We start from the raw sequence: 25,492 nt of genomic DNA on the forward strand, positions 1-25,492 counted from the left end.
ATTTCGATCAAAGCTTTAACCGTTTGAACAATTTGTAATGCCAACAATTTTTTTTTTTTTTTTTTTTTTTTTTTTTTTTTTAATCTATAAATTTAAGTTGTCGAAAGTATTTATTTTAGTAGGCTAGACAGATGCTTATAATTATAAAAAAAAGAAAGAAAGATAGAAAAAACATTTATATGATTTCTTAAATTAATTTATGTCTAGCTTAAGTTTATAACTGTAGTAATATGCATATATTTAGATATATTTCGCGTCTACTTTTTTTTTATGTAAGATTAAGCTTGAAATCATTAATATAGCATACATAATATTTTTTTTTAATAAGTTAATGTAATTGTTACAAAGAAATGCAAATGCAACCAAATTAAATATTTGTATTAAAAATAAACAATATTTTTACAAGAATATAATTGAAGAGTCGTTTTCCATATGACAGTCAGTTGGGTCGCGCAGCCGTTAGCTGAGCTCAATGTGATTAAAAGCGACGCACAAATTACCAGCACTGTGGCAGCTCTATGCGAACGTAATCAAAGTAATCGATATCGATAATGAGATGCAACGATTAAAACTAACGTTCGCGCTCCGTTCAAATAATAACTGTCGTGATATTATATGCATTAGGCGCGCCAAAATCATAACAGAAACTTCTATGTGTCCACTCTTGAGTGTGTGTGTGTGTATGTGAGTGTGCTTGTACGTGTATGTATGCGTGCGCTTGGCTAGCAAGGAATCGAAATCGTGTGCAAGCCATGCAAAGCCGAAACGAAATCAACAGCAGCAGCAACAGTAGCAGTAGCAGCAGCAGCAACAACAGCAGCAGCAGCAGCAGCGGCAGCGGCGTCTGCGACGCGTCGCAGCAACAAGAATTCTGGTCATTTGCCGACTACAGTTAAACGCGTTCGCTTCATTCTGCTGCGCGCTTACCGCCCTTTGTGCGCACGTACGTACGAATATATATATATACATATATATTTAACTTTTTTTTTTGATTATTTTGTTTTGCGCATATGTACATATGTATAATTATTTGGCTAACGGCGAGCAGCGTGTGACGACATACGTTCCTGTTGTTTTTGTTAATAATAAGAAAAAAAAAGAAGAGAAGTACAAGATTGTGTGTGCTTGTTTGTTTGTGTGTGTTAGTATTTTGTTGCAGAGTGTAAACAAAACGCGGCGCTGCGCGTGTTTGCTGCTGGCATTGTGCGTGTGAGGTTAAAAACAAAGTCTAGCTCAAAATCTGTGCAATATGCTTGGAGTGTGCGTAAAAAATATGGACAGCTGTAAATGCACAAACACACACGCACACACTCAAAGGAATTGTTGATGCCCTTTATGATTCTATTGAGTGTGGGTTGCATTAAGCGTGAGTTATGCTAGTCTCAAGACTTTGCCAACTCCAATTGGAGTTGTATTATACATACATACATACATATATTAACACATACATATATTTATGTTTCTGTGTGTGTTGTCGCGCCGTGCTGTCTGTCTGTTTGTTTTCGCGCTCACGTGTGTGTGTGTGTGTGTGAATGTGAGTGCGAGTGTATTTTCCACCCCAGCAGCGTTTCGAAACGCGGCCACAGCTCGGCTCCCGGCTCGCAGTTTTGTGCGCAGCTTCCCTTGAGCCGCAATCCCAGTTCTTATTGTTCCTTGCTTAGCTCTGCTGCTTCTTTTACTTCATCTTCTTCGTGTGGTTGTTGTTGTTGTTGCTGTCATTTCAACCCCCCTGACAGCGTCTTGAAACGTGTTTCAAAATGGGTGGCTCACAGCTGTATGGTTTTTTTTTTGTGGGCTTTGCTATGGCTTGCTGTTGTTGTTGTTATTGTTGTTGTGGCGCATTATCCTTGGCTGCGTTGTGTGCGCGTTTTCGCCGTTAGTTATGACATCAACACACGCTTTAGCATTGGGCCACACTCAAACACACACACACATGCACACATATAGAGGCAGCGCTGCTTTGCACCCATACACTCACGCAAAGTTACGTTGCGAGCTTTGTCCTTTGGCCAAAGCTTGCGCTGCCCTCGGCTTCGGCTTTGCTTGATTCGTGCTTACAGCCGCCGAGCCGAACAGCAGTGCCGTTACTTTCCGTTGTGTTTTTTTCGCTGTTGCTGCGTTTGCTGCCTGCGAGCGCGCCATTATAATTGTTGTTGTTGCTGTTGTTTTTGTTTTTTATTTTGTTTTCGGTTTGTCGCTTTTGTTGTGGCTGCAATCATCTTGCAGTTGAAAATTAATTGTTATCGATTTTTATTTAATTTTTTTTTTAGTGACATGCTGTCCTAAGCTACCGGCTTAGTGTATATAATAAATACATGCATATTATAGCTACACACACATGTGTGTGTGCGTGTTTGTGGGTGTGTGTATGTTTGTATGCATATTTCTTGTTATATTCTAATTTTATATCATTTCAACTTTGGCTTTCGTGGCACAATTCAACGATCGCCCCCCTTTGCAATCATATTTACTCACTCGCACTCCTTCTGTTCGACCTGTCTCTCTCCCTTACGCCCTCTCCCTATTCTCGTTCCACCCCTCCATCTCACCTTGTCTTGATCATTTGCCCAATATGCAGCGCTCACATTTGAAGGGAAAACTTTTATGTTTCTGACGCTTTGGCCTAAAAATATCGTCGAACAATTTTGAGTTGGTCTCGCAGCTGTTTTTTTTTTTTTCGTTTTCAGGTCGAAATATGAAACTTCTTAAATAGTTCAAAAAAAGATTTTTTTATTGTTTACTGGGTACACATTTTTGTTGTGTTTCTTTCGAAAAGCTTTGCCCCTAATGCTGTGCTTTAAGCTACAAACAGTTGGTTGGAATTTCACATGATCAGAAAATGTAATGTAATTTATTACTAGGTTTAAATATTAGGTTTTATTTATTTATTTATTTATTTTTATTTTTTTATTTATTTATTTTTTTTTTAATATGCCTAAGATAGTTAATTATATTTTGGCGTTAGTTTTTATAGCCATGCTTATCTTTCAAGTCGCTTTGAACTGAAATGTTTCTTTATCTGTTCGTCTCATTTATCTCGGGAACTAGAAGACCCATAGAGCTCAAATTAAGTGTATAGATAGCTGGTAAGTCAGGAACTATTAGAGCTATATTCGTTTCATTTGGCACTCAGGCTTCTGCTATTTTTGGAGCTATTCAAGTTATAAACTTAAAGTGAAAGAGTTATAAGAATTATAGAATTATAGAACTATAAGAATTATAGAACTAAAAGTGCTACCTTGCTAACTCAGGAGCTGTAATAGCTATGAACCTCCAATTTAATACTCAGTTATATACTATTTCAGGAAAAGTATCGGAAAAGTAAAAAAGCCACAAAGCCGACCAATGATTGCTTAGCATATCTCTCATTGTACTTCAGGAAATCTATTTAAGCATGCATAAATCTCTCTATCCGTGATCAAACTATATTTGTTTCCATTCTTCAGGCATGTCTTTGCAACTGTTTTCCTTCTGCGATCGATGCTACGCTACAGATTTCCCAATCGCATCTTTTGGTTTTTTTTTTCACATACATATACATATATATTATTTATAACGAGTCCAGCATGAAATTTTACACTAAAGCTATGTCTAATCCAACCAAACTGCTTGGTGCTATTATTAAAACGCTCGTCATCTTTAAGTTTAGAACAGAAATTTGTGTATTTTCCAAATGATACAACATCATCTGTATTTGTGTATCTCTCTCTCTCTCTCTCTCTCTGTCTGTCTCCCTCTCCCTCTGCCTCTCTCTATCTGTTTCGCTGTTTCGGTCCCCTCTGTCTATATATCTATCGCTCTTGGCCCTATATCTCATTGTATGGGCAGCCCCATGCCGTGTAGTCAAAGCTTCTTCTTGCTTTATTTTTGGCTTGGCCATATTTATAGCGCTCATTTCAGTGCATTCGTTTGCTGGCTCTCGCACACACACACTCTCTCGCACACACACACTCTCTCTCTCTCTCTCTCTCACTCTCTCTGTCTGTCTTGTTGGGCTCGGCTCTAATGGCTGTCCTAGGTGCATAGCACGGAGCTAAGTTCAATTACCTTTAAATGGTTTATACAAACAGACGCAAGATGGGCAACTGATATCAAACGGCGCATGCACCCAATACACACACAGACACACACGCACATATACATACATACGCAGGCGCACAGATTAGGCAGACGTGCGCCTGATCCCAGTTCTCAGTAGCCCGTTGTTAGCTCCCAGTTTGCCCGCTTGCCTAAGGCCGAGGTGAGGCAATGCAATAACAACAACAACAACAACAACAACAACAACAACAACAACAACAACAACAACAACAACAACAACCAGAAAGAACTCAAGTTGCTGCCAAAAATAAATTTGAACTCAAATCGCGGCGCAGTCGAGGAAAAACCAAGAGTGCCAAGAAAAACCAACGCAATGAATTCTTCTTGTTTTCCCAACTCGAGAGCCAGGCAAAAGCAAAGCACAAACGTACCGAGCCGATATATATACATATATACACATATACGTAGCTATACTTCTATCTATACATAGATACACGCACATATACAGACATACCTACAACGAGCCCGCCCCGCCCCCCGGATGAGGCGCGCTTCAAGTGCAGACGCTCTTGCCACTTGGCGCATGGGGTTAGAATCTTGATTGTTGTTGTTGGTGTTTTTTTTTTTTTTTTTTGTTTTATTTAATTTTTTTTTTTTTTTTCGGACAGGGTGAAGCCATCCCCAAGTCCAGGGGCTGAGTCTTCATGACGCAACGTCTACGGACGTGACGACCTCATTAGTTTCGAGTTCCCCCCCCACGAAAAAAATAAGCAAACAACAAAGACAATAACAAAAACAATGTGAAACGGAAATGAAAGCAGGAAAATTGTTGAAAAAAAAAAAACAAAATCAACAACGGAAAAAGCATCCAAATGTTGCGGCCGGTGTGCTTAAGGGCGCAGAAAGCTTAAACTCTAGCTATAAAGTATATACAAAGATATATAAACGAAATATATAGAAAAACACACATACCTATATATATTCACTATATATATATATATATGTACAAATACACATCAAGCGATCTTTCTCGTTTGGCCCCGATCTCATCTCACATCTTGCTGCGCGTCTCACGTCTGGCCGCCGCCTTGTCTCATCCGTGTCTATTTATAAAGTCGAAATAATTCAGAGAGTATCCAAGTTGGACCGTGCATAAAGTACAGTTGTGTGCGCACGCTCTAAGTGATGCAAGTGAAACAAGTTGAACCACCGATCGAGATATACTATAGATTGACTCTCGATATATGTCTGTACATATATATATATGCACATATATGTATATATGTATGTATGTTTAGCAATATAGCTTTGCACATGCGAATCCTGAAATGATCAATCGAAGAGTTTCAAGAGCGGAATATAAGCAGAGTCTAAAATATATATACATTGATCTATGATATATGGATATCTAGGTTGATTTGTAATCTTGTTTATATAGATCATATAGATCCTTAACTAAACTGTCCAAGCTGTTCCTACGAAATAATCGGAAATTCTGTCAAACACATAGATCATTATATCATATAAAAGACCTAATTCTGTAGGTATGTGTTAGAATTTCAGATTTCTTACGTGAATCATTTACAAACAGTTTAGTTAGACTTCAGCTTAGTTGACATCAACCTTCTCGGGATCCATTCAAGGCTAAGGATTGGGATGACTGTAAAGTTCTTTTTGATGTACTCGATGCATATGATCCACTGACAGTCTGATGTCTATTAGTTAGCTATTCAGCCTCATCAGTGAGTCAGCCCTTCTTTTCTTTCAAGTATGAAGATCTTTGTTGTCAGCCAGTAATTCAATCAGCTACCCAGTTGGCTTGTAGCCCAATAATTTGCCATTTAATCAATCAGTAAGCCAGCTTGTCATCTCTTCAGCCAATAACTACAGTTAGTTGATATGTAACTTAGTCAATTTGTTACTGAGCCAGCCCTATTTGTCAATTCTGTCCCACGTAGTCTTCCACTAAGTCAGGTAATTAAGAAGTCAGCTGCCAGCTAGTCAACCACTCAATCAGTTAATCTCTCAATTAGTCTATTAGTCATTCAGTCAATCTGTCAAAAATTTAGTAAATTTGTCAGTCGATCAGTAAGCCTTAATCGTCTCTGTCAATCCATCGATAGGCAGTCCTCCAACAAAGCTGTCAGATAGTTACTCTATATCAGTTTATCTATGTCAGTCAGTCAATCAGTCAGTCTCTCAATCAAAAAGGCTAACAATCTATCGTTGGACAGTCAATCAATCTATCAATCGTTTACTCTATCAATCCTTCGATAGGCACTCATCAGTCTATGACATCTATCTAGTCAGTCGGTCAGTCAATCAGTCTCTCAATCAAAAAGTCCATCAATCTTTCATTAGGCAGTCTATCAATCAATCAATCGCATACTCTGTCAATCCTTCAATAGGCAGTCATCCAACTAATCAGTCAGATAGTCAATCTATATCAGTCAAATAGGCAATCAATCTGTCGTCAGGCAGTCAATCAATCAATTAATCAATTCGATGGACAGGCATCAGTCTATGACAGTCTATCTAGTCAGACAATCAGTCAATCAGTCTATCAATCAAATAGTCCATCAACCTGTCGTTAGGCAGTCAATCAATCAATCAACCGTATACTCTGTCAAGCCTTCGGTAGGCAGTGATCAGTCTAAATCAGTTTATCTATTCAGCAATCAGCCTCTCAATCAGGCAGTCAATCAGCTCGTCAATCATTGCGCATGTGCTTACTCAGTCAGTCCGGAGTCCATCAGTCAAGCATATTGTTAATTATAGAACCGTCTATCAATCAATAGGTCAGTCTGTCAATCATATGCTTACCAATACACCAATGTCAAAGAGAGCATCTTGAATCTGTAAATTTTTTTCTCATTTTTCCCCCAATATATATACACATATATCCGAATGGGATCAGTTAAAGCTAATGCCTTATATGTATAGTATGGATATATTTTGTTAATATAGATTTTGTTCTCGATCAACTTGACTGCAAATTTTCAGTTAATTTTGTGTAATGGCAATGGAATGTGCACACAATGTGAAACTTGGCCAAAATGTTTAGGTTAATTTTTCCTTCTATTGTGCATAAATACGAAACGTTTTTCCGACTCACATTTTTTTTTCTCGTAGGCCATGAAGCTGCGCTCTCTCTCTTTGCTCTCCCTCTCGCCCTCTCTCTCTCTCTCTCTCGCTCGGTCTCTCACTGTCGCTGCTATACTTATGTACACCTACACACACACCTACACACACACACACAGTCGTGCGCACACTTTGAACTTTTATTTGGAAAATCGCCAACCCCACACGGCGCTTTTGTTGGACGATCAGCTAAAGACCCCAATAGAACGGACGGACGATGGGCGAGGGGCGAGCCGGTCGGAGGGGGCACCCAAAACAAGGGCCATGGGTTGGGTTGAGGGGGATGGGTTGGGGATGTGGTTTAAGGTGGATCTGTTTCGATGCATGAGAGTGTGCAAGACAGAGAGAGAGAGAGAGAGAGGGAGTGTGTGTGGAGGGGGGGCAGGGCAAGCGGGCGCTGCAAACTGGCAAAGTGAAGCAGCCGCAATCACGGCCACAGCCACAGGCAGGGGCACCGTCACAGCCACAGCCGGCGCTGTGGAGCAGAGCATGCGCTGCCGGCTGCTGCTGTTGCTCAGCTCGCACAACAGCGCCAGCACAACAGGCTGCGATGGCTGCTCGGCCGCTCGTGGCGCTCGGGCCGCGGCCAATTCGAGTTGGTTGCCTGAATTCAGTTTTCAGTATTCGATTGGACTGCGACTGTGACTATTTCATCGCGCCGAGAACCGAAATCCCGACAAACGGATCCAAATTTAAAAACAAAACGCACCAAGCGCGAGCAAGACAGAGCGACAGAGAGGAAGAGAGGGAGAGAGAGACAGAGAGAGAGAGAGAGCGGGAGAGTGGCAGAGTGAGAGCGGCAGCATAAGAACAAGGGAGAGAAACGGTAAAACGCTTTCGTTCGCGCTTTGCGCTTTTCCTGCTTTACGTGTATTTGTGTGTACGTGTGTGCATGTCCGTGCATGTCTGTGTGTCTGTGTGTGTGTGTGTGTTCTTTGACTTTTTGTTGCTGCTGCTGAAAATCACTTGCACTGCATACTATATACCACAATATAATTTGTTCACTTCTAGCTAAGCGTATGACCGTCCGACCGACCGACCGACCGCCTGCCACTGGGTGGGCGTGTCTGGCGAGAGATCGGCGGTCTTAAATGGCTTGCGATGTCTCTTGGCAGACTCACAATATTCTTTTAACCAACACTGGGCCAGGGCAAAGAACACATTCACATCATCGTCAGCATCACATTGACATCTGCCATATCTGAGATCTGAAGTCTAGAGCTGGACATCCAATGATCTCATAATACTCATAATAGATGCCACAAATTTCAAGTTGCAAACAGCACGTTCAGGCAATAGCTTCTAGTCGTACGTCCGATAAAATAGTCATTCGAAATCCTAAATCATTTCTCGAAAGTCTCTTTTTAGTTTTTTCAATCAGAGCCCCAAAAGTATTTTTAGTAGAGTCTTGAAACAGACTTAAATGTTTTGGAAAATGGGTCTGCAGACTTTATACTAAATGCCAAACATTTTAGTCTATACATTTTTTCTGCATTTTTAAAGATTCTATGTAAATTAGTGATTGGCATTTCATTAATGAAAATTTTACATTCCTTCAAATTGAATCATATATATTAAGCTTAGTAATTAAATGAAAATTATGCTAATATATTTGGTTTATCCCTAGATTTATTTTACATTGTAACTGGAAGTTTGAAGCACAGCTAATCAGACTTGGGCCGATAGTATTTCGATTATCTGAACATTTCCATTAAGCTTTATATGCGCTTCATTTTGAAAGTCCATTGAGTAGCTTTTCCTATCCCTTAAAAGTTTATTAAATACCTTTTTCTACCCCCTGAAAATTATTTGAGTAGCTTTTCTTATTCTTTAAAAGTTAAATTTTTTAGTTTGGATATATATATTTATTAGGTGTAGAACCGGTACATAAAAAAAATAACCATAACAACACAGAGAAGATAAATTAATAATAGAGCCGAACCCCATACCGAGTTATGGGGATTTTAAGTTGTGGAGGTTTTAAAAGTTCATTGAGTAGATTTTCTTATTCATAGAATAGCTATACCTTTTCCTTGAAAGTTCATTCAGTAGCTTTTCCTATCTCTTGTAAGTTCATTAAATATAGCTTTTCCTTTTTCTTGAAAGTTTATAAAGTAGCTTTGCCTTTTCTTTGAAAGTTCATCAATATAATAAAATACTCCATACAGCACCTGGATTAGAGCTCGAACTTCGATGTAAAACCTACTTTCTTGCATTCAGGCAGTCTTCACAGAGCTTTCAGAGCAAGAGAGAGGCAAAGAGGCAAATGACTCATTGAAAGCTCTTGATGACTTGAGCAGCTCATCATACCCGTTTGTGAGGGTATCTAGTAGTCAGGCATTGCTTGTATTAAGTTGCAATTGCTAGAATTTAATATGTAATCGGCGAACGCTTCAGTTTGATAGCTGTATACATAGCTCTATATAAATATATATAAATATTTGGAATAGCTCTATATATATATCTCAAATATCTATATATACATATATACCATATGTAATATAGAGATATAAACAGCAATAGATAATTTCAAGCAATTCTTAAAACTCTGTCTATATCCTGCCAGGCGAAAGCTCTGCGTAAGCTTGGCTTCAGAGAAAGGAAGAGGGAGAGAGAGAGAGAGAGTGAGAGAAAGGGAGAGAGAGAGTGTTAGAGGGAGAGCGGCAAGCAGAGCTTAAGCAACCCTTTTTGTGGAGCTCATTTCAAGTGAAATGAACAGGTTTAACACCTGCGCCCCTTTCATATGACTCACAGTGCTTTGGTGTGTGTGTGTGTGTGTGTGTATTTGGGGTGCTTCGAATTGAATTGCAGCGTATTGTTGCTGCTGTTGTTGGTGTTGTTGTTGGTGTTGGAGTACTACGCGCCATATTATAATGCGACAGTACCCATGGAGCCGCAAGCTCACCTTTAAGGCGATAAGATAAAGCTGCCGCTAACAGAGATTAGATATTAGCCGCCTATTGGTTTCCAGCCAAACAGCCAAAGCATGAGTTGGCTGCCGCGTCGCGTCACCTCACTGCGCTGCTGCTCAACACTGCGGCGAAGCCCCAGTCACATTATCTCCAAGACTGGCAAGCAGTAAAATAGAGCAAAGCTGGCGGGGTTTGAGACACGTTTGAGTGCGGCGCGACGCGAAGTGATTTATATTACCAAACTCTAATTGTGAATATAACTATTTTAGATTTCATATACATATTTTTTTAATTAAAAAAAAAAAAAATCATTTTTTTTTTAAAATATATTTTATTTTTAAAATTTGTAATATATTTATTGCGTTGAAATTTGTCTTGCATTCAAGAAGTTGCGACGTCACGCTTTTCATTTTTCATCTTTTCATCGCCAGCGTCGCTCTATCTATGTGTGTGTGTGTGTGTGTGTGTATCTGCTGTGATGTTTACGTATGGACGTGATTTCATGCTAACAAATTCGATTCTATGTATTTTTAATTTTAGTCCAAGGTTTGAAACAACAACTGCCGCCAACTATAAACGTAATCAAAGCAACAAAGAAGCGCACGACGCAAAAACAAAGTCTTCAACGGAGAGCGCGAAACAGGCAGAGAAAGAGACCGAGAAAGAGAGAGAGAGAGAGAGACAGAGAGAGAGAGGGGGAGAGTGTCATTAACAAAGCAAGAGAGTCGGATCGAGCTATATATTGACGTGCATACCATAGGGGAGAGACACAGGCAGGAGAGCTGGCAGCTGTAGCTTGGCCAATACAAAAAAAAAAAAAAAAATTACGCATACGCAGTGTGAAGCGCAATCGACGCCAAGAAGAGCAAAACAAAAACAAAACACAAACAAGCGTACACAAATAACAACAAAAACCAGACAAGAGCAAAGATTAATAATAAAATAAACTGATCAGCACTGACTCAGCCCAATTGTGTGCCACGCCCCACACCGCACCGCTCGCACCGTTCGCCTCATCAATGGTGTTGGCCATCGAAATTGTTAACGATCACAAATAGTTGCGGCAGTAATTGAAACGTTAGTCAATTGACTGCCTGAAAAGCAACTGCTACTTCTTCGCACAACAACAACAATAACAGCTAACGGGAGCGAACCGCTGCCACAGAGCCACCGTGCAGGCAACATTGCATTGGTGGTGCAACTATTCAAACTGTAGCCGGCTACAAATTCAGGTGAGTAGCTCAATGCATAAGACTATAAATTCCTATTTGTTTTTATTGTTATATATTTATAGTTTAATGTAGACAATTTTCTTATAAAATGTTTTTTTTTTTTTTTTAAGGAATTTTCAGGTTTTTTTTTTTTTTGTAGACTTTTTTGGCCTTTCTCTAAGACTTTTTACAGACCTCTTTGTAGAGATTCTTGTAATTGTTGCTGTAGTTTTTCTAAGGGTTCTCTAGACTTTTTTGGAGAGTTTTATGTAGACTTTTTTGCATAATTTTTTGTAGACTATTTTAGGGAGCTTTTAGGTATAGTTTCTACTAGTTATTTTATAGACTTTTTATGAAATTTTTGAGCAGTTGAGTTCAAACATTTTGTAGAGTTTGGTGTCGAATTTTTTAGGAATTTTTTTATGGAGTTTTTGTAGTATTTTGTAGACTTCAAATAGCCCAAAAACCAGGCAGAGCTGTCAGAGCTGGCATATATACTGCTAACTTGGATGTAGACCTGTCTTGGAGACCTTTTTGTAGCCTAATAAAACAGCAAGTGTAGACTATTTATTGTAGAGCTCGTGTAGCATACAAGCTTTGTAGAGCTGTTAGCTTACTTAGAAGTAAGCTTACGGTAATCAAAGCTTTACCTTGGGGACTTCTTTTTTAGATAACGACGGACTCTTTGAACTCAGCTTTATGAGCTACTTAAGTCATGTATGAAGGTGTTATGAAGTGTAAAATGTATAGAGAAAGTTTTGTTTAAGCTCTATAGAGTACTCGCCAATAGCCCAAGTAGCGCAAATTATAGAGAAAAGGAGGCAGAGTTTCATAAGCGAGAGAGAGAGAGAGAGAGAGAGAGAGCGAGAGTAGATTGGATCAGTTGAAATATTTTGTTGCCAATATTACGTATATCTCATTAAAAATGTCTTTATTATCGCTGCTCGCTGGCTCGATACTTGAGCAGCTCAACGTACGCACACGCACACACACACACACGCACACACCCACACAGGCATGTCTATGTGTATATAGGGGAGCAAAACTCGTGACCAAGGCCCTGTCAGTTGCTAGTTTCGGCCCATCTTATCAAAGAGCCAACAAACGGTTGGAACTTAAAACTTGCTCAACCCAGAGGCCGAGAACATGAAATGAATATTCTGAATAGTCTGTAGTGGGCAGATGTGGGGGGTTAGAGATGGGCTTTAGAGTCGTGACACGACTAGCACGAAACGCATATAGACTAGATATAAAGGAAACTGTATATTGTATATTACAGTTTTTGCCTAGATTAGAAGGTTTTGGGCGGGGGGGGTGGGTTGGTTCTAAAGCCAAATAATTTTGGTTTGCAAATATTGCGTATACGCAATGCTGGCCGAACAATAACTAAGCCAGATTATGTTGGGTTAGTTAACAGCTAATGATAATATATAGATCATTTAGATGTATATATATGAAATATAATAAGACGTATATGCACACTTATATACTATTTTATATACTATATCATACAAGCATTGCTATACAGATTGCTACTGTCTTAATATATAGTATATATATAGTGTCCATATATACATATATACATATATACATATATATGCAGTCAAAGACAGTATCGTGCTCATATATGATATCACGCGGCCATTACCAATATCAGAGCTCTACAAATAGAATCAAGCGAGTGTTTGGGCAACAGTCAGAGCAACAGTAAAAGCAGCAACAGCAGCAACAAAAAAACAAAAATAATAATAATATGCCCCAAAACCCGCCCCAGCACTTGGGCTCGCTTTTATCAGCGGCTTATCAGTAAATAATTCCACCTGTTGTGCAGTTGAGGCGTTCAATGGGCTGGTGAAGGGGGTAGGGCGAGGGGGCGTGGCGTTTTGGGTGCCGAGGGGGGAGGACGGATGGACGGTGGACAGAGTTGCGGGAAAGCGGGGGTCGCTGTAGAGCGATGATTAACTGTATGCGTGTAAGTGTGCATGTGTGGGTGTGTGTGTGTGTGTGTAAAGTGAAGATAAATTCAGTCAGGTGTCGCTTTGAGACTTGTGCCTTTAGTACGAGCGAAGCGAAGCAGCGCTTACTCTATATATGTCTATATATCCATATGCACTCTTACATATATAGATATGCACACACACACACACACACACACACAGATGCATTTTGTATCTTTTGTGAGCCGCTGCTTGCAGCTTTTTACATAAGTACGTCGACTTGAGTATCGTGTAGTGCTTGAAGTAAGAAATATTTTTTTTTTGCTGCTGTTTGCATTGCTCAGCAGAAAGCCATTGCCTGGCCCATTGTCAATGGATTTCATAGATAACGAACACCAGCACACACACACACAGGGAGAGAGAGAGAGAGGGAGAGAGATAGAATCATTGACTGCGATTCAGTTGGGTTTCATTTTAATCTTATCTTAAGACTTGAGTCGACATCGTTGCCATACCAACGCTGACGCTTTGTAATGCACGCGAGCACACACACACACACACACACACACACACACACACACACACACACACACACACACACACACACACACACACACACACACACACACACACACACTCACACTCGCTTCAATACATTTCACGATAACTTTCATTAGTTCTCCTTTCAATCGTGATAGGGGTAGGCATTCAAAAAAATATATATAAATATATCAATGATTTAACTTTACGTAAGCTTTCAATGCTGGACATGGAGAGAGTGTGTTGCTTCCATGTCCTGTTAACGTAATGAAACCTAATTGAGGCTTGCAATTTAAACTCAAGTCTTTATAAACATATATATGATCTGAGGATTGCTCAAATGTCAGCTGAACACAATCTGATCGGAGGCTTGCACAAATGTGAGCTAAACAAATGCCTATCAGAAGGTTACTCTATGAATAACATAGTCTTACAGCTGGTATACTATAATATAATATGTATGCTATAAATATTTATATACATGAACAAATCTGAAGATCTTTTCTCCAGACATAACTAAGTTTGTACTAACGTTTGTATATAGTTGAGATGTTGTACTGCATATACCAAATATAATTCATATACCTTATATACATATCTCTATGCGTAAACTTCTCTATGCTCCAATAGTAAAGGATCACTTGATCTTGGAATTGTTTATGAAAACAATTCTTACCTTCTTCTCTATTAAAGTAAAAATTTCCCACATAAGAGTAATAAAAGTCAAGATCAACTAAGCTTCCCTTATTGTTAAAGTTAAGATTGGATAGCATAAAGCTTTTATGTAAATCCTAGAGCTGAACTGCCAGGCCATATACTACCATAATCAGGCGCTAAGTAAGGCTTACGTTTACGTCTGGGCTCTCATGTACTCTGCAATTATTCTCATGAAATATGCGGCAAATAAGCATATATGTACATACTTACGTACATATGTTTATATGTATGTGCATGGGTGCATACCCTCTATGCAGTAAATGTGTAAATCAGGCCACACTATTATAATATTAGAATAGCGTAGGATAAATTGTGTTCTATCTAAATGATAAAAATACTAAGCTATGTATGTATATACATATAATATAATCATATGTATGTATGTATGCATGTACATCCATTCAAACATCATGAGTGCAGGGTATTTTGTATTTTAGTTCATGCCCATTTGCTTCATCTCTGTTTACATCCGCGCTTCTGTTGTTGTTATTCGGGCTATTTTTTGCTGCAGCGAGAGCGACCCACGTCAGTCTTCAGTTTCACTCTTCGTTTCGAGCTTCGTTCGGTCTTCGGTCTGCCAGAGCTCGCTGTCGGCGTCGCAGTCGCCGTCAACCCTTACTTTGTTGCTGCTGCGCTTAAACTGAAAAAAAATCGTTTCGCCACTGTTCTAGGCGTTCGCTCAGACGTGGGGCGCGTGTGTGGGCGGATGTCATAACACCAACTTGACGTTGGAGTTGCACTCGCTTACAGTTCTAGACGTGTGTGTGTATGTGTGTGTGTGTGCATGCATTTATTTATAAACTGAGCTCATTGTTTGCCCCACACGCGGCTTTGACTCGCTCTCAGCAACTGTTTATATGTGTTTGTGTGTGTGTGTGTGTGCCTGAGTGTCTCAGTCTGAGTCTCCTGTGCGCTGGCAAGCGCGGCCTCTTTAACTGTTATATTACGCCGCGCTCTCTCTTCTCTCTCTCCTGCTGTATTTCTCTCACTCACACACAGCCTACAGTTGTGTGCTCTCCCACTCACTCATGCGCGCGTCGCCGTCGTCGTCGATGGCGCTGCGGGGTTGTTGTTGTAAACTCGGTTTCAAGCTTTAATTACGTCTCATATACACACACACACACACACACATACAAAGCTGCGAGGGCAAACAGACGGACTCATTCAGCCTCAGCCGCAGCTGTGTGAGCGTGTGTGTGTGTGTGTGTGTGTGTATTTTCATATGTACGTTTTATGCGGGGCCGTCAGGGGGCGCTGCGACGCAGTTGTTGAATTGTTGTTGCTCGTTTGGCCTGGCGCGGTATTCCTATTTTTGTTTGCCCGTAAGTTGACGTCGCCCTTGTTGCTGTTGCTTGATGTTCTTCTTCTTCTGCTGGTTGTTGTTGTTGTTGTTGCCCAACGGTACTTCTGAGCGCCAGCTATTATTTGCTCGAATTCAGTCAAGCTTTGTGCTTCGTTGGTGCTGCTCGCGAAGTTGTCGCGTTGTCGTTGTCGTCGTTGCCGCGCCGTCAGCGTCATCGTCCCGTTGTTGCACCCAAAAACAAAAACAACAAAAAATACCAAAAAAAAACAGAAGCAGAAAGCAGAATTATTGAAACCATCCCAGTTGAGCCAATCCACCCAATCGTTTTTTTTTTTCGGTTTTGTTGTGCTCGTTGTGCCTACTCCTCGCTCGGTTCATTCTTTGACTGTGTGTGTGGGTGTATCTGTGTCTGTGCGTGTGTGTGTGTGCCTGTGTTTTTGCCGGCTTTGGCGCGGCCTTAAAACGTGAGTATATTGAATATGCGCTCTCTCTCTCTCTCTCACTATCTCATACTCAATGATTATGTATGTGCATGTGTGTGAGTTGGCGCCCTAATCTCCAATTTGAGATTAGATATAAAGTTGCCTTACATTATTGTTTTAGTCTGGGCCTGCATTCTGCTTTACACACGCACACACACATATTATAGATACAATTGTAATTCGTACAGCAAAGCTTTCAAAGCTCAGCTTGCGCAGCTTAAAGCTTTCAAGTTGAGCTTGAAGTCTTCGTGAATTTTAACCCCTGCACTTATAAAAACATAACAAATCGATAAAAAAAAAAAAAAAAAAAACAAAAGCTTCTGCGCTTATCAATAATAAAAGGGAAATATAGAAACGCAATGAAATAAAGTCAATCATAGGAACAACCTACTCAGTCCCTAAGCAAACCATTAAAGAACGAAAAAAAAAACACAATCACTGAGGATTTCGTGGAAGTTTTTAGTAAACGCTTTTTTTTTTTTTTGGCTTGTGCAGGGTGCATTGTGGGGGTTTATCACAGACGTAGCTCGGTTCTAGCTGCCTGGCCTAGTCGTTAGCTGCGTCGCCAGCTTATCACACACACAGGCCATATGTGTGCACACATACATTCATACATACATATGTATATGTATATACATGTATCATATCGTGTTATCAATAATCGTATTGTACATATGCTCAGAGTTGGATGTGTGCAAAAGAGTTAAGCGTTTACTTTTCACTTTTTTTCTGCTCTTTCTCTCTCTCTCTCTCTCTCTCTCTCTCTCTCTCTTTAATTGTTTTTCCCCTTATGTTTCTTTTCGTTTATCAATTAAAGAATGGCGCATCTAATAGTTAGGTAAATTGATTGGGTTGCGTGACGCGCAACGGGCCAGAGCTGCTCCTAGTACGGATAGAAGACCCAGGTCTAGCGTGAGGAAGTGTCTTAGTTCGGATATTAGGAAAATATATCTCATAAATTAACTAAGCTTTATTGAATTTTAGCTCATATAATGAGCTCAACTAGTTGAACCTTGGAGAGATCATTTTGGGACAGAGTGGTAATTACTTATACATACATGTATATCTGCATATGTGGAACTCTAAGGCTAGAAGATCCCTAATGAGATCGAGTGTCTCTTACTCTACTCCTTTCTTTGTTTGCTGCTCCGTACTCTTTATTAAGTTTCCTACAATTCTCTCTCTTTCCCTCTTTCTTTCTCGTTACCGTTCATTCTCTCTCTATGTCATCGCTCTCTAACGATCTACCATCAATTCTCAATACTAGTCTGTCTCCCTCTTTCTCCTTGTCTAACTTATTTTTTAATTTTTTTAAGTGAGCCTCCTTTCGGAATGTCCATAAGATATATTATTGATTTTAAACTAATTTTTGTAATATAATTCAATTTTTTTCACTTTCGCCCTCAGCTTCAAGACGTCTAGCAAACGGTTGAAAATGGAAAAGACTCCCCGGTATACGCAGCGGGAGCGTAACATGGTGCTAGGCTATGCGGCCCAGTACAAGGATGTTATTGAGAATAAACGCACAGACGCCGAGTCCAACCGGAAGAAGGACGAGGTCTGGCTGCAGATAGCCAAGGAGTTCAACTCGAAGGTCTATCATCAGCGCAGCGCCAAGCAGCTGCGACAGCTCTACAAGAACATGAAGCTGCTGCTCAAGAAGGATCTGTGCGGCGAGGACAAGGGCAATCGCTCGTTCATGGATCTGCTCAACACGCTCTCCCAGCAGGACTCGGTCGCCCAATATATATCCGAGCAGACGGACGGCGCTGGCAGCCAAACGGCCGGAAATGGACGTCACTTAACCGATGACTATGAGGATTCTAAGGTATATACTATACATGTACATATATAATAGGGTAGGGTGGCTACTAAGCCACGTTTAGTGCTTAGCTAGATTCAGATGGAAAACGCCTATTTTTGCATTTTTCAACACCGTTTATTAACACTATTAAGTTAAAACTTAATTTACTAGCTTCAGTCTTGGCTACTAAACAACGTTTAATGCACTAGAATAGATGAAGCGTATTTGCGTTTTCCAACACTGAAAAACCTGAAGTTGTTTAAAAACTCAAAGCTTAGCTTGGCTGCTTTTAGTTTATAATAGTTATTAATATATAGTCGAGCACCGATAATTCGGAATGGCAAAGGGATCCGATTTTTTTTTTCAATTCACACAGAAATTGAAATTATCGATAATTATCGAGAACAAATTTTTTTCAAGGGAATCAAATTTTTTTTATTTATCGTTATTTTTGATTTAGCGAAAAGTTGAGAGAGAATTTATTAATTCAATTTCGTTACCCAACACTGGCAGACAGTTTCCATCGATTGCATCAGCAAATATCGAATTCGAATTTCGGTTTCACTTATCTGATAATAAGCTACAGTTATGCATGCATATATATTAACTAACGTTTTGCAACACTTCAATTTTGTCATTTTCTTCTTGTTCTCCGCCAATAGATGCCCATGTATGAGGGCATGGATACGGATGTCATTCTGATCAAATCGGAGAGACTTAGCGACAATGAACAGACCGAGAATGGAATGGACTGCATGGATGATGATGACGATGATGATTGCCCCAGCACCAAGGTGCCGGAGGTGTGTCTCGAGGAGGACGACGACGAGCTGTTCGCCGCGGATCTGCGTCAGCTAAATCAGGGCTGCTTTCCCCGCATCAATGGCAATCACCTGGCCAATGGCAGCAGCAGCAACAACAATAACAACAACAACAATAACAACAGCAGCGATCCATTGCCGCGCGCGTCCAGCTCACCTGTGTGCTCCACGAAGACCTCCGTCTCATCCACCGGCAGCTATATGTCGCCCGGCCTGCCCAAGGCGGAAATCACGCTCTCCGCGGTGGGCAATATACGTGTGGGCGCCTTTGCTAGCATCAGCAAGGCCCTGCAGAATGGCTCCAGCAACAGCAACAGCAGCAGTAACAACAACAACAACAACAACAGCAGCATTAGCTGCAACAACAACAACAATGATAGCACAAGCAACAACAACAATAACAGCAGCAATGGCTTGGAATTGACAGCGGAGCAGATTCAACAGCATTTGCTGCTGAACGGCCTAGGCCTGTCCGCCGTACAGCATCCGCCGGCGCATTCACTGCAGGCCGCCATCAATGCCAGTACCAGCGGCGTCGGCAGCGGCAGCGGCAGCAGCACGCGTCACACAACACAAACGTTGCAGCTGCCGCGCCTGGCCCGCGGTCATACGGCGAGCAATGTGGTGCGCGGTGGGTCGGAGGCAACAACAGTTGCTGCCGCCGCCGCGGCGGCTGCTGCTGCTGCTGCGGCAGCCTCTGTGGGTGTTGTTGGTGGCAACAACGGCAGCAGCAATGTTGCCGGCGGTGTTCAGCTGCTGTTGAATGGCCATCAGGGCAGCAGGGACAAGGTGCATGCGCAGCAGCCGGGCAGCGGCCTGACCGTTGCCGCTGGCAGCTTCAATGGCTACAATGGACTGGGCGTGACCAGCATCAATGCGATCAATTGTGCTGCCGCGAACAGCGCTAACAGCAGCAGCAACAACAACAACAACAACCTGAACACCAGTCTCGGCAGCAGCGGCAGCAGTCACAATCACAACAACAACAATAGTATCAGCAGCAGCCACAACAACAACCTGAACAACAACCTGAACAACAGCCTGAACAACAGCAGCAGCAGCAGCTCGCGCGGACAGCACAACGAGTACATGATGTCGCTGGCGGTGGAGGAGCGCAAGCGCAAGATTGAGCTGCTGAATGCACAGATCGAGTACTGGCAGACGCTGACCAAGAAACTGGACTCGCAGACCGGCCACTATCCGAATCCGGCGTGCCTGTGCCACTTTCCGGGCAACGGTGTGATTGGGGCCGGTGTCGCCGCGGGCAGCGCTGCCGCAGCGAGTGGGCTGCAAACGCAGTCGAGCAGCAGCTAGTCCGAAGCGGACGGCGGCGGCGGCAGTGATGATGATGATGATGATGATGATGATGATGATGATGATGGTGGCGACGACGACGACGACGACAATGATGATGTTGGCAATGCCGCTGCCGCTGCCGCCGATGCTACCGCTGCTGCGGATGATGGTGAAGATTCGCATGACATTGGGCTGATGCACAGCGATCTTGATGATGAATCAGCTGATGTGGCCGCAACACTCAACAATCGCAGCAGAAGCAGATGCAGTCACAGCAACGGCAGCGACATCATCTCCATTGTGGACATTGAAGATGAGGAGGAAGTGGACGATGATGATGATGATGATGATGATAATGATGTGGTGGAATTGCGTGTGGAATTGCAGCAGGAGAAGGTCAACATTACAGACCTAACGCTGCACGATGTGGAGGAGGAGTATGACTCACAGGATGCCTTGGTCAAGGACGTCGGCATTGTGGGCGGCGTGTCGCCCGCATCGTCGCCGCTGCCGCTGCCGCTGCCTCAGCCGTTGTCGTCGTCGTCGTCGTCGTCGCAGCCGCCAGCGAAGCGGATCAAACGTCACATTGCAGTGCTGCCGCCAGCAGCTGCCTCAGCGTTGCTGTTGCAACTGGCGCAACAGCAAAAACAACAACAGCAACACCAGCAACAGCAGCAACAGCAGAAAAAGCAGCAACAGCAGAAAAAGCAGCAACAGTCGCCGCCCGCGTGAGAGCTATTAGCTAGTCTAGATACTTGTTCTTAATTTGTCTAGTTTAGGTCGTCCCTCGCCCCGATTTGTCTCTAATTCATTTGCCATTTTTATGTTAACAGCCAAAATTACCAACTAATATACAGTTTATCCTTATAATAATTGTCATTATCATTACGATCATTATCATTATTATTGTACAACTATTTATTTATGCCTAGTTTTGTGTGCCAAAACAAGAGAAAATGGAATCGTGCAAACGACTGAGTGCATGACCGTTAACTACTTTTTTTTTTATTACTATTACTATTATTATTATTATTATTATTATTAATCATAGTTTAATCTGCTAGTTATCCGCAAACCAAATTTTATTTGCCATTTAACGCAATGCTTGCCAAAATCTAATTTTAAGCATTAACTTATTGCTTAAACCAAGCCGACCCCGCCTACTATTATTTATTATTTATATGATTTGTTAAACAATCAACTTTTTTGCGTCATCTTGTAACATACATATATAAACAACACTTAATATATATAAAACCAAATATATATATATATATATATACACATACATTTATATATATATTTATGAAAAGCAAATCTATTTAGCTGAGATTTAATATTTAAGTTATTTTTTGTAGCTGCAAACCAAAAGAAAATGCAACGAAAGGCCCAAAAAAGGAAAAGAGAAATACAAAACAACAATTTTAAAAGAAATCAATTTTCATTTGTCACTGTAAATTTTACCTTAAAATTACATAACAATTTTGTAATGAAAAAAACAAAAAGAAAAAAAAAACAAACAAACAAATTATGAAAACTGTACAAATGTGGTTCCTAATCTAGTCCTTAAAAAACAAAAGAAAGAAAAAAATCAAAACCAAAAAAAAAAAAAAAAAACAAAATAATAATAATAATAATAATGATAAGAAACTGTTTGATGAAAAAGAAAAAAAAAACTATAATTGTTATGCATGTAGCGCAACTTGTGGAAATTTTTTTTTTTTTTTTTTTTTTTTTTTTAAATATGTTTTTCTTTGTAATATTTAAATGCAGAGCCCCTAAACCCAAAAACCATCCAAAGAAGTGTAGCTAATTTTAATGTACTTAACAAAGCCGAGGCACCAAAAACAAATCTCTAAAAAGAGAGAAAAAAAAACTAAATTATATTTAGTTAGTTTTTGGATAGCAACTTGCTAGTCGCCGCTGCATAACTGTATTCATTAGTCTAGCATACACAAACAAAATATTAATAATGATAATAAAAAAAAAAAAAACACTTACATATTGTTTGAAATATGTGTAAAAATATTGCCTAAATGTAACCACAATTTACAAAAAAAAAAAAAAGTTTATACAATTTTTGTAAAGAAAACAAATGAATAAAAAAACCAGTGAATTTATTTGGTGGCCTAGTTAAATGTTAAAGTTTCTTAAATAAACAAATAAGTTGTAAAACAATGCTTGGGCGGTCTTTTCAAATTTCAATTTGGGCGGTAAAAGTCTGGCGGAGGGTGGCAGCTCGGAGTATAGCGTTGCCAGACCACAGCACAAGCGCGCAAAGTGAACATAGAGATGAGCGATATATATTGAGACAATAAATGCAAAGTGCTTAAAACATGATATGTACATGTAAAAGATGTCGAACTTTAATTAATTATTTAGATACTCATTAATTTTATTTAATTTGTGTCTAAATAGGAATATTGGTAGCATTTCAAAAATCACTTGAATGCTCTTGATTTGAATATTTAAGCACAGCTGTCAGCTGTTGCCCTACTGCAATTCCACTCGTGACTCGTGACGAGTATCTGCTGAGCAGTTGTTACCTGCGCATCTCTAGGCGTGCAAATGTGCGTAAATTGTTTTGCTTACAATTCATTCCAAGAAAATGCCCGCATTTGCAAGAGATCATTCAGATGAAATCAAATTGATCAATTGAAATAATTGGCCAAGTCAGTGGAGCGCAACGCTCATCTCTATGCCGGAGCAGAAGCAACGCTGCGCGCATGTGTAGAGCGAGAGCGAATAACGCTCGCTTTGCATAGATAGCTCTCGGCGGCCAGCTGCGAACGCTCCACTCGGCAGGGGAGTGTGTGGGGGCAGAATTTGCAAGTTTTTATTTATTACTCATCCAGCGAGTATGCAGTCATCGAAAGACTCGTGAAAACCAGGTCCAGTTGCAGGTCCAAGTTCGAGCTCGTTGCATATGCGCATATTTTGTTGTAACATATGTATGTGCAATTTGTTTGTTGTGGGCGACCGAGCAAAGCGATAAAGTGAATGCGAATTCGATACACACCAAGCCAAACCAAACCAAACCAAACCAAACCCGAGTCAAGTCAAGCCAATTGCGTGCGAGTGTGTGCGTGCCATTGTGTTTGTGAGTGCGTGAGTGTTTACATAGAGCTGAAGTGAAGCCCCAGCTCCCACATCGATAGATAGATAGCAAAGCGCCAGCTGCTGTGCGTAGCTGAATTCCCACACAGTTGAACGACGCCCGATGCCCGGCTTCCATCTCAATGAAATGGGGGAAATGGTCTTGGACGCCATCGATGACATTGGCGTGGTCGATGTCTACGATCTGGCATCGGATATTGGCAAGGAGTATGAGCGCATCATGGATCGCTATGGCACCGATGCGGTAAGTGGTCTGATGCCCAAGATAATTAACACGCTGGAGCTCCTGGAGGCATTGGCGACGAAAAATGAGCGCGAGAACACCACCATACAGGAGCTGCGCGAGAAAATAGCCCAGCTGGAGAGCGAGAAACTGGAGAAGGCCGAGTTTCGGCGGCGCTTCGAAAAGGAACTGGAACTGATTGAGGAGCAGTGGCGCAGCGAGACGAACGAGCTGGTCGAACTGGTCTCTTCGCTGCAGGACGAGAACAAGCGGCTAGTGAAACAGACGCAGGACCTGCAATCGTCATCGGCCCAAAGCTCCGGCCTGGGCGCCAGCCTCACCGAGAGCATCATCAGCATGACCAACAACGAGCTGCACAGCGCCCTCTCCGACACGCAGGTGCTGCAGCGGCTCAAGGAGCAGATATACAAGCAACGGGACGAGCTGAAGCAGCGCGAGCGCGAACTCCAGGACAAGTACAGCGAGCTGGAGCATGTGAGTAGCAGCAGTAGTTGGCTTAGCCCGATTGGCCCACAATTGAAGCAATTGCTCTCCCACACACACATAGGTCAACATTCAGGCGGAGCGCCTGAAGGCGTCGGAGCGGGACACGCGGCGCCGGCACAAGCTGATGCAGGCACAGGTGAAGACGCTGTGCGAGGAGCGTGCCGATTTTCTCGCCCAGCTGCAGGATCAGTGCCGTGAGATCAATCAGCTGCGCAAGCGTCTGGGTCTGGCCGAAAAGGAGAACGAGGATTTGGTGCAGTCGTACGATGACGACCAAAACGATCCAAACCGGCCGCGCTATACGACACGAGAACTGAAGGAGCTGATCAGCGAACGGGACGAGCTACTCACAACCATTGACAACCTCAACGAGCAGCTGGCCGAGCTGAAGCCAGCGAACAGCGGCAAGCGGACTCGCCAAATATCCAGCTCCGATGACAGCGACGACGACGACGACGACAACGAGGCCGACGATGGCGTTGAGGCCGATGTCGAGGATGAAAATGTCGCGGGCGAGACGTGCGTCTAACTAAGCATCATATTTATATACATGTATATACTCATCTATTTTTTATATGTTTTGTTTATTCTTGTTAATGTCAGGCCTCCGGGACACGATGCGCCCGTACAGGGACCCTTGCCCTATGAGCCAGACGATGCCCCCTGGAAGAAAAGCTCCGAGTCGGGCATACGTAAATTGTGAGTGTGCATAGAATAGGTTGAATGACATGAATGTGAATCCATTTGATTCACTTGATTCACTTGCCTTGCAGCTTTCGTAAACTGTTCTCGGATCCATCGGATGGCAGCAACACATTCCCGAAACGTTCCTTGGCCACGCTCTCGAAAATGGCCCTATCCGCTACGCCCGGCGAGCTGAAGTAAATGCCTTTTAGCCTTAGAGCCAAGTGCATTCCAAAAAAAAAAAAACAACAAAAACTGGCAAAAAATAACTAAAAAAAAAAAACAATTAACACATATATTTTACATTCCTGTGGTTTGATTTTGTTTATGTATGATTTCTTTTCGTTTCTTTTTTTTGTTTATTTATTTTTAGTCCCTGTCTGTCCTTTGCTATTATGTTTTATATGCTCGCTAAGTATTTACCAATTTCTTTTATGATGTACATAATTTATATAATCGATTGCTGTGCTCTCATAATCATAAGTTGTTATTTCTGTTTTACATGATTGTTTAATATGTAATTATCTCACACTTATATATATGTGTATATATATATATATATATATTCGTACAGACATATATATATATATAGTATTTATTACTGACTCTAATATGCCACAATTTGGAGTATGCTTTCTCTACTACTTACATAGTTTAGTATGGATTTGTACTAGCGCCCCTTTTGCAGCTCCCCATTTTAAATGTATACTACTATAACTAATCTAATATAATCTATGACCAAATGCAAGGAACTATTCT

The 25,492-nt window shown here is 41.3% G+C and overlaps 2 protein-coding genes across 2 annotated transcripts; both read left to right on the forward strand.

The window, feature by feature from the left end:
- The first annotated feature begins 838 nt into the window (after positions 1–838).
- Positions 839–20,268, forward strand: LOC6584379 (dual specificity protein kinase splB). Its single transcript, XM_044009394.1, has 4 exons — positions 839–943; positions 10,632–11,323; positions 17,689–18,109; positions 18,748–20,268. Exons 3-4 carry the CDS (start codon positions 17,717–17,719, stop codon positions 20,218–20,220), a joined length of 1,866 nt encoding a protein of 621 aa, XP_043865329.1. The 5' UTR covers positions 839–943; positions 10,632–11,323; positions 17,689–17,716; the 3' UTR covers positions 20,221–20,268.
- A 2,480-nt stretch (positions 20,269–22,748) lies between these two features.
- On the forward strand, positions 22,749–25,029 carry LOC6584381 (RILP-like protein homolog). Its single transcript, XM_002010001.4, has 4 exons — positions 22,749–24,037; positions 24,111–24,568; positions 24,653–24,748; positions 24,823–25,029. The coding sequence occupies exons 1-4, from the start codon at positions 23,423–23,425 to the stop codon at positions 24,932–24,934; spliced, it is 1,281 nt and encodes a 426-aa protein (XP_002010037.1). The 5' UTR covers positions 22,749–23,422; the 3' UTR covers positions 24,935–25,029.
- Positions 25,030–25,492: the final 463 nt, after the last annotated feature.

This window comes from Drosophila mojavensis, unplaced genomic scaffold, assembly GCF_018153725.1.
Source record: "Drosophila mojavensis isolate 15081-1352.22 unplaced genomic scaffold, ASM1815372v1 contig_136, whole genome shotgun sequence".
Taxonomy (NCBI): domain Eukaryota; kingdom Metazoa; phylum Arthropoda; class Insecta; order Diptera; family Drosophilidae; genus Drosophila; species Drosophila mojavensis.

Excerpts from the sequence above, each read along its gene's own strand:
- LOC6584379 (XM_044009394.1), top strand. The coding sequence starts at position 17,717 with ATGGAAAAGACTCCCCGGTATACGCAGCGGGAGCGTAACATGGTGCTA. Across the intron at positions 18,110-18,747 it reads ATGACTATGAGGATTCTAAG|ATGCCCATGTATGAGGGCAT; the intron begins GTATATACTATA and ends CTCCGCCAATAG.
- LOC6584381 (XM_002010001.4), top strand. The coding sequence starts at position 23,423 with ATGCCCGGCTTCCATCTCAATGAAATGGGGGAAATGGTCTTGGACGCC. Across the intron at positions 24,569-24,652 it reads GAAAATGTCGCGGGCGAGAC|GCCTCCGGGACACGATGCGC; the intron begins GTGCGTCTAACT and ends TGTTAATGTCAG. Across the intron at positions 24,749-24,822 it reads GAGTCGGGCATACGTAAATT|CTTTCGTAAACTGTTCTCGG; the intron begins GTGAGTGTGCAT and ends CTTGCCTTGCAG.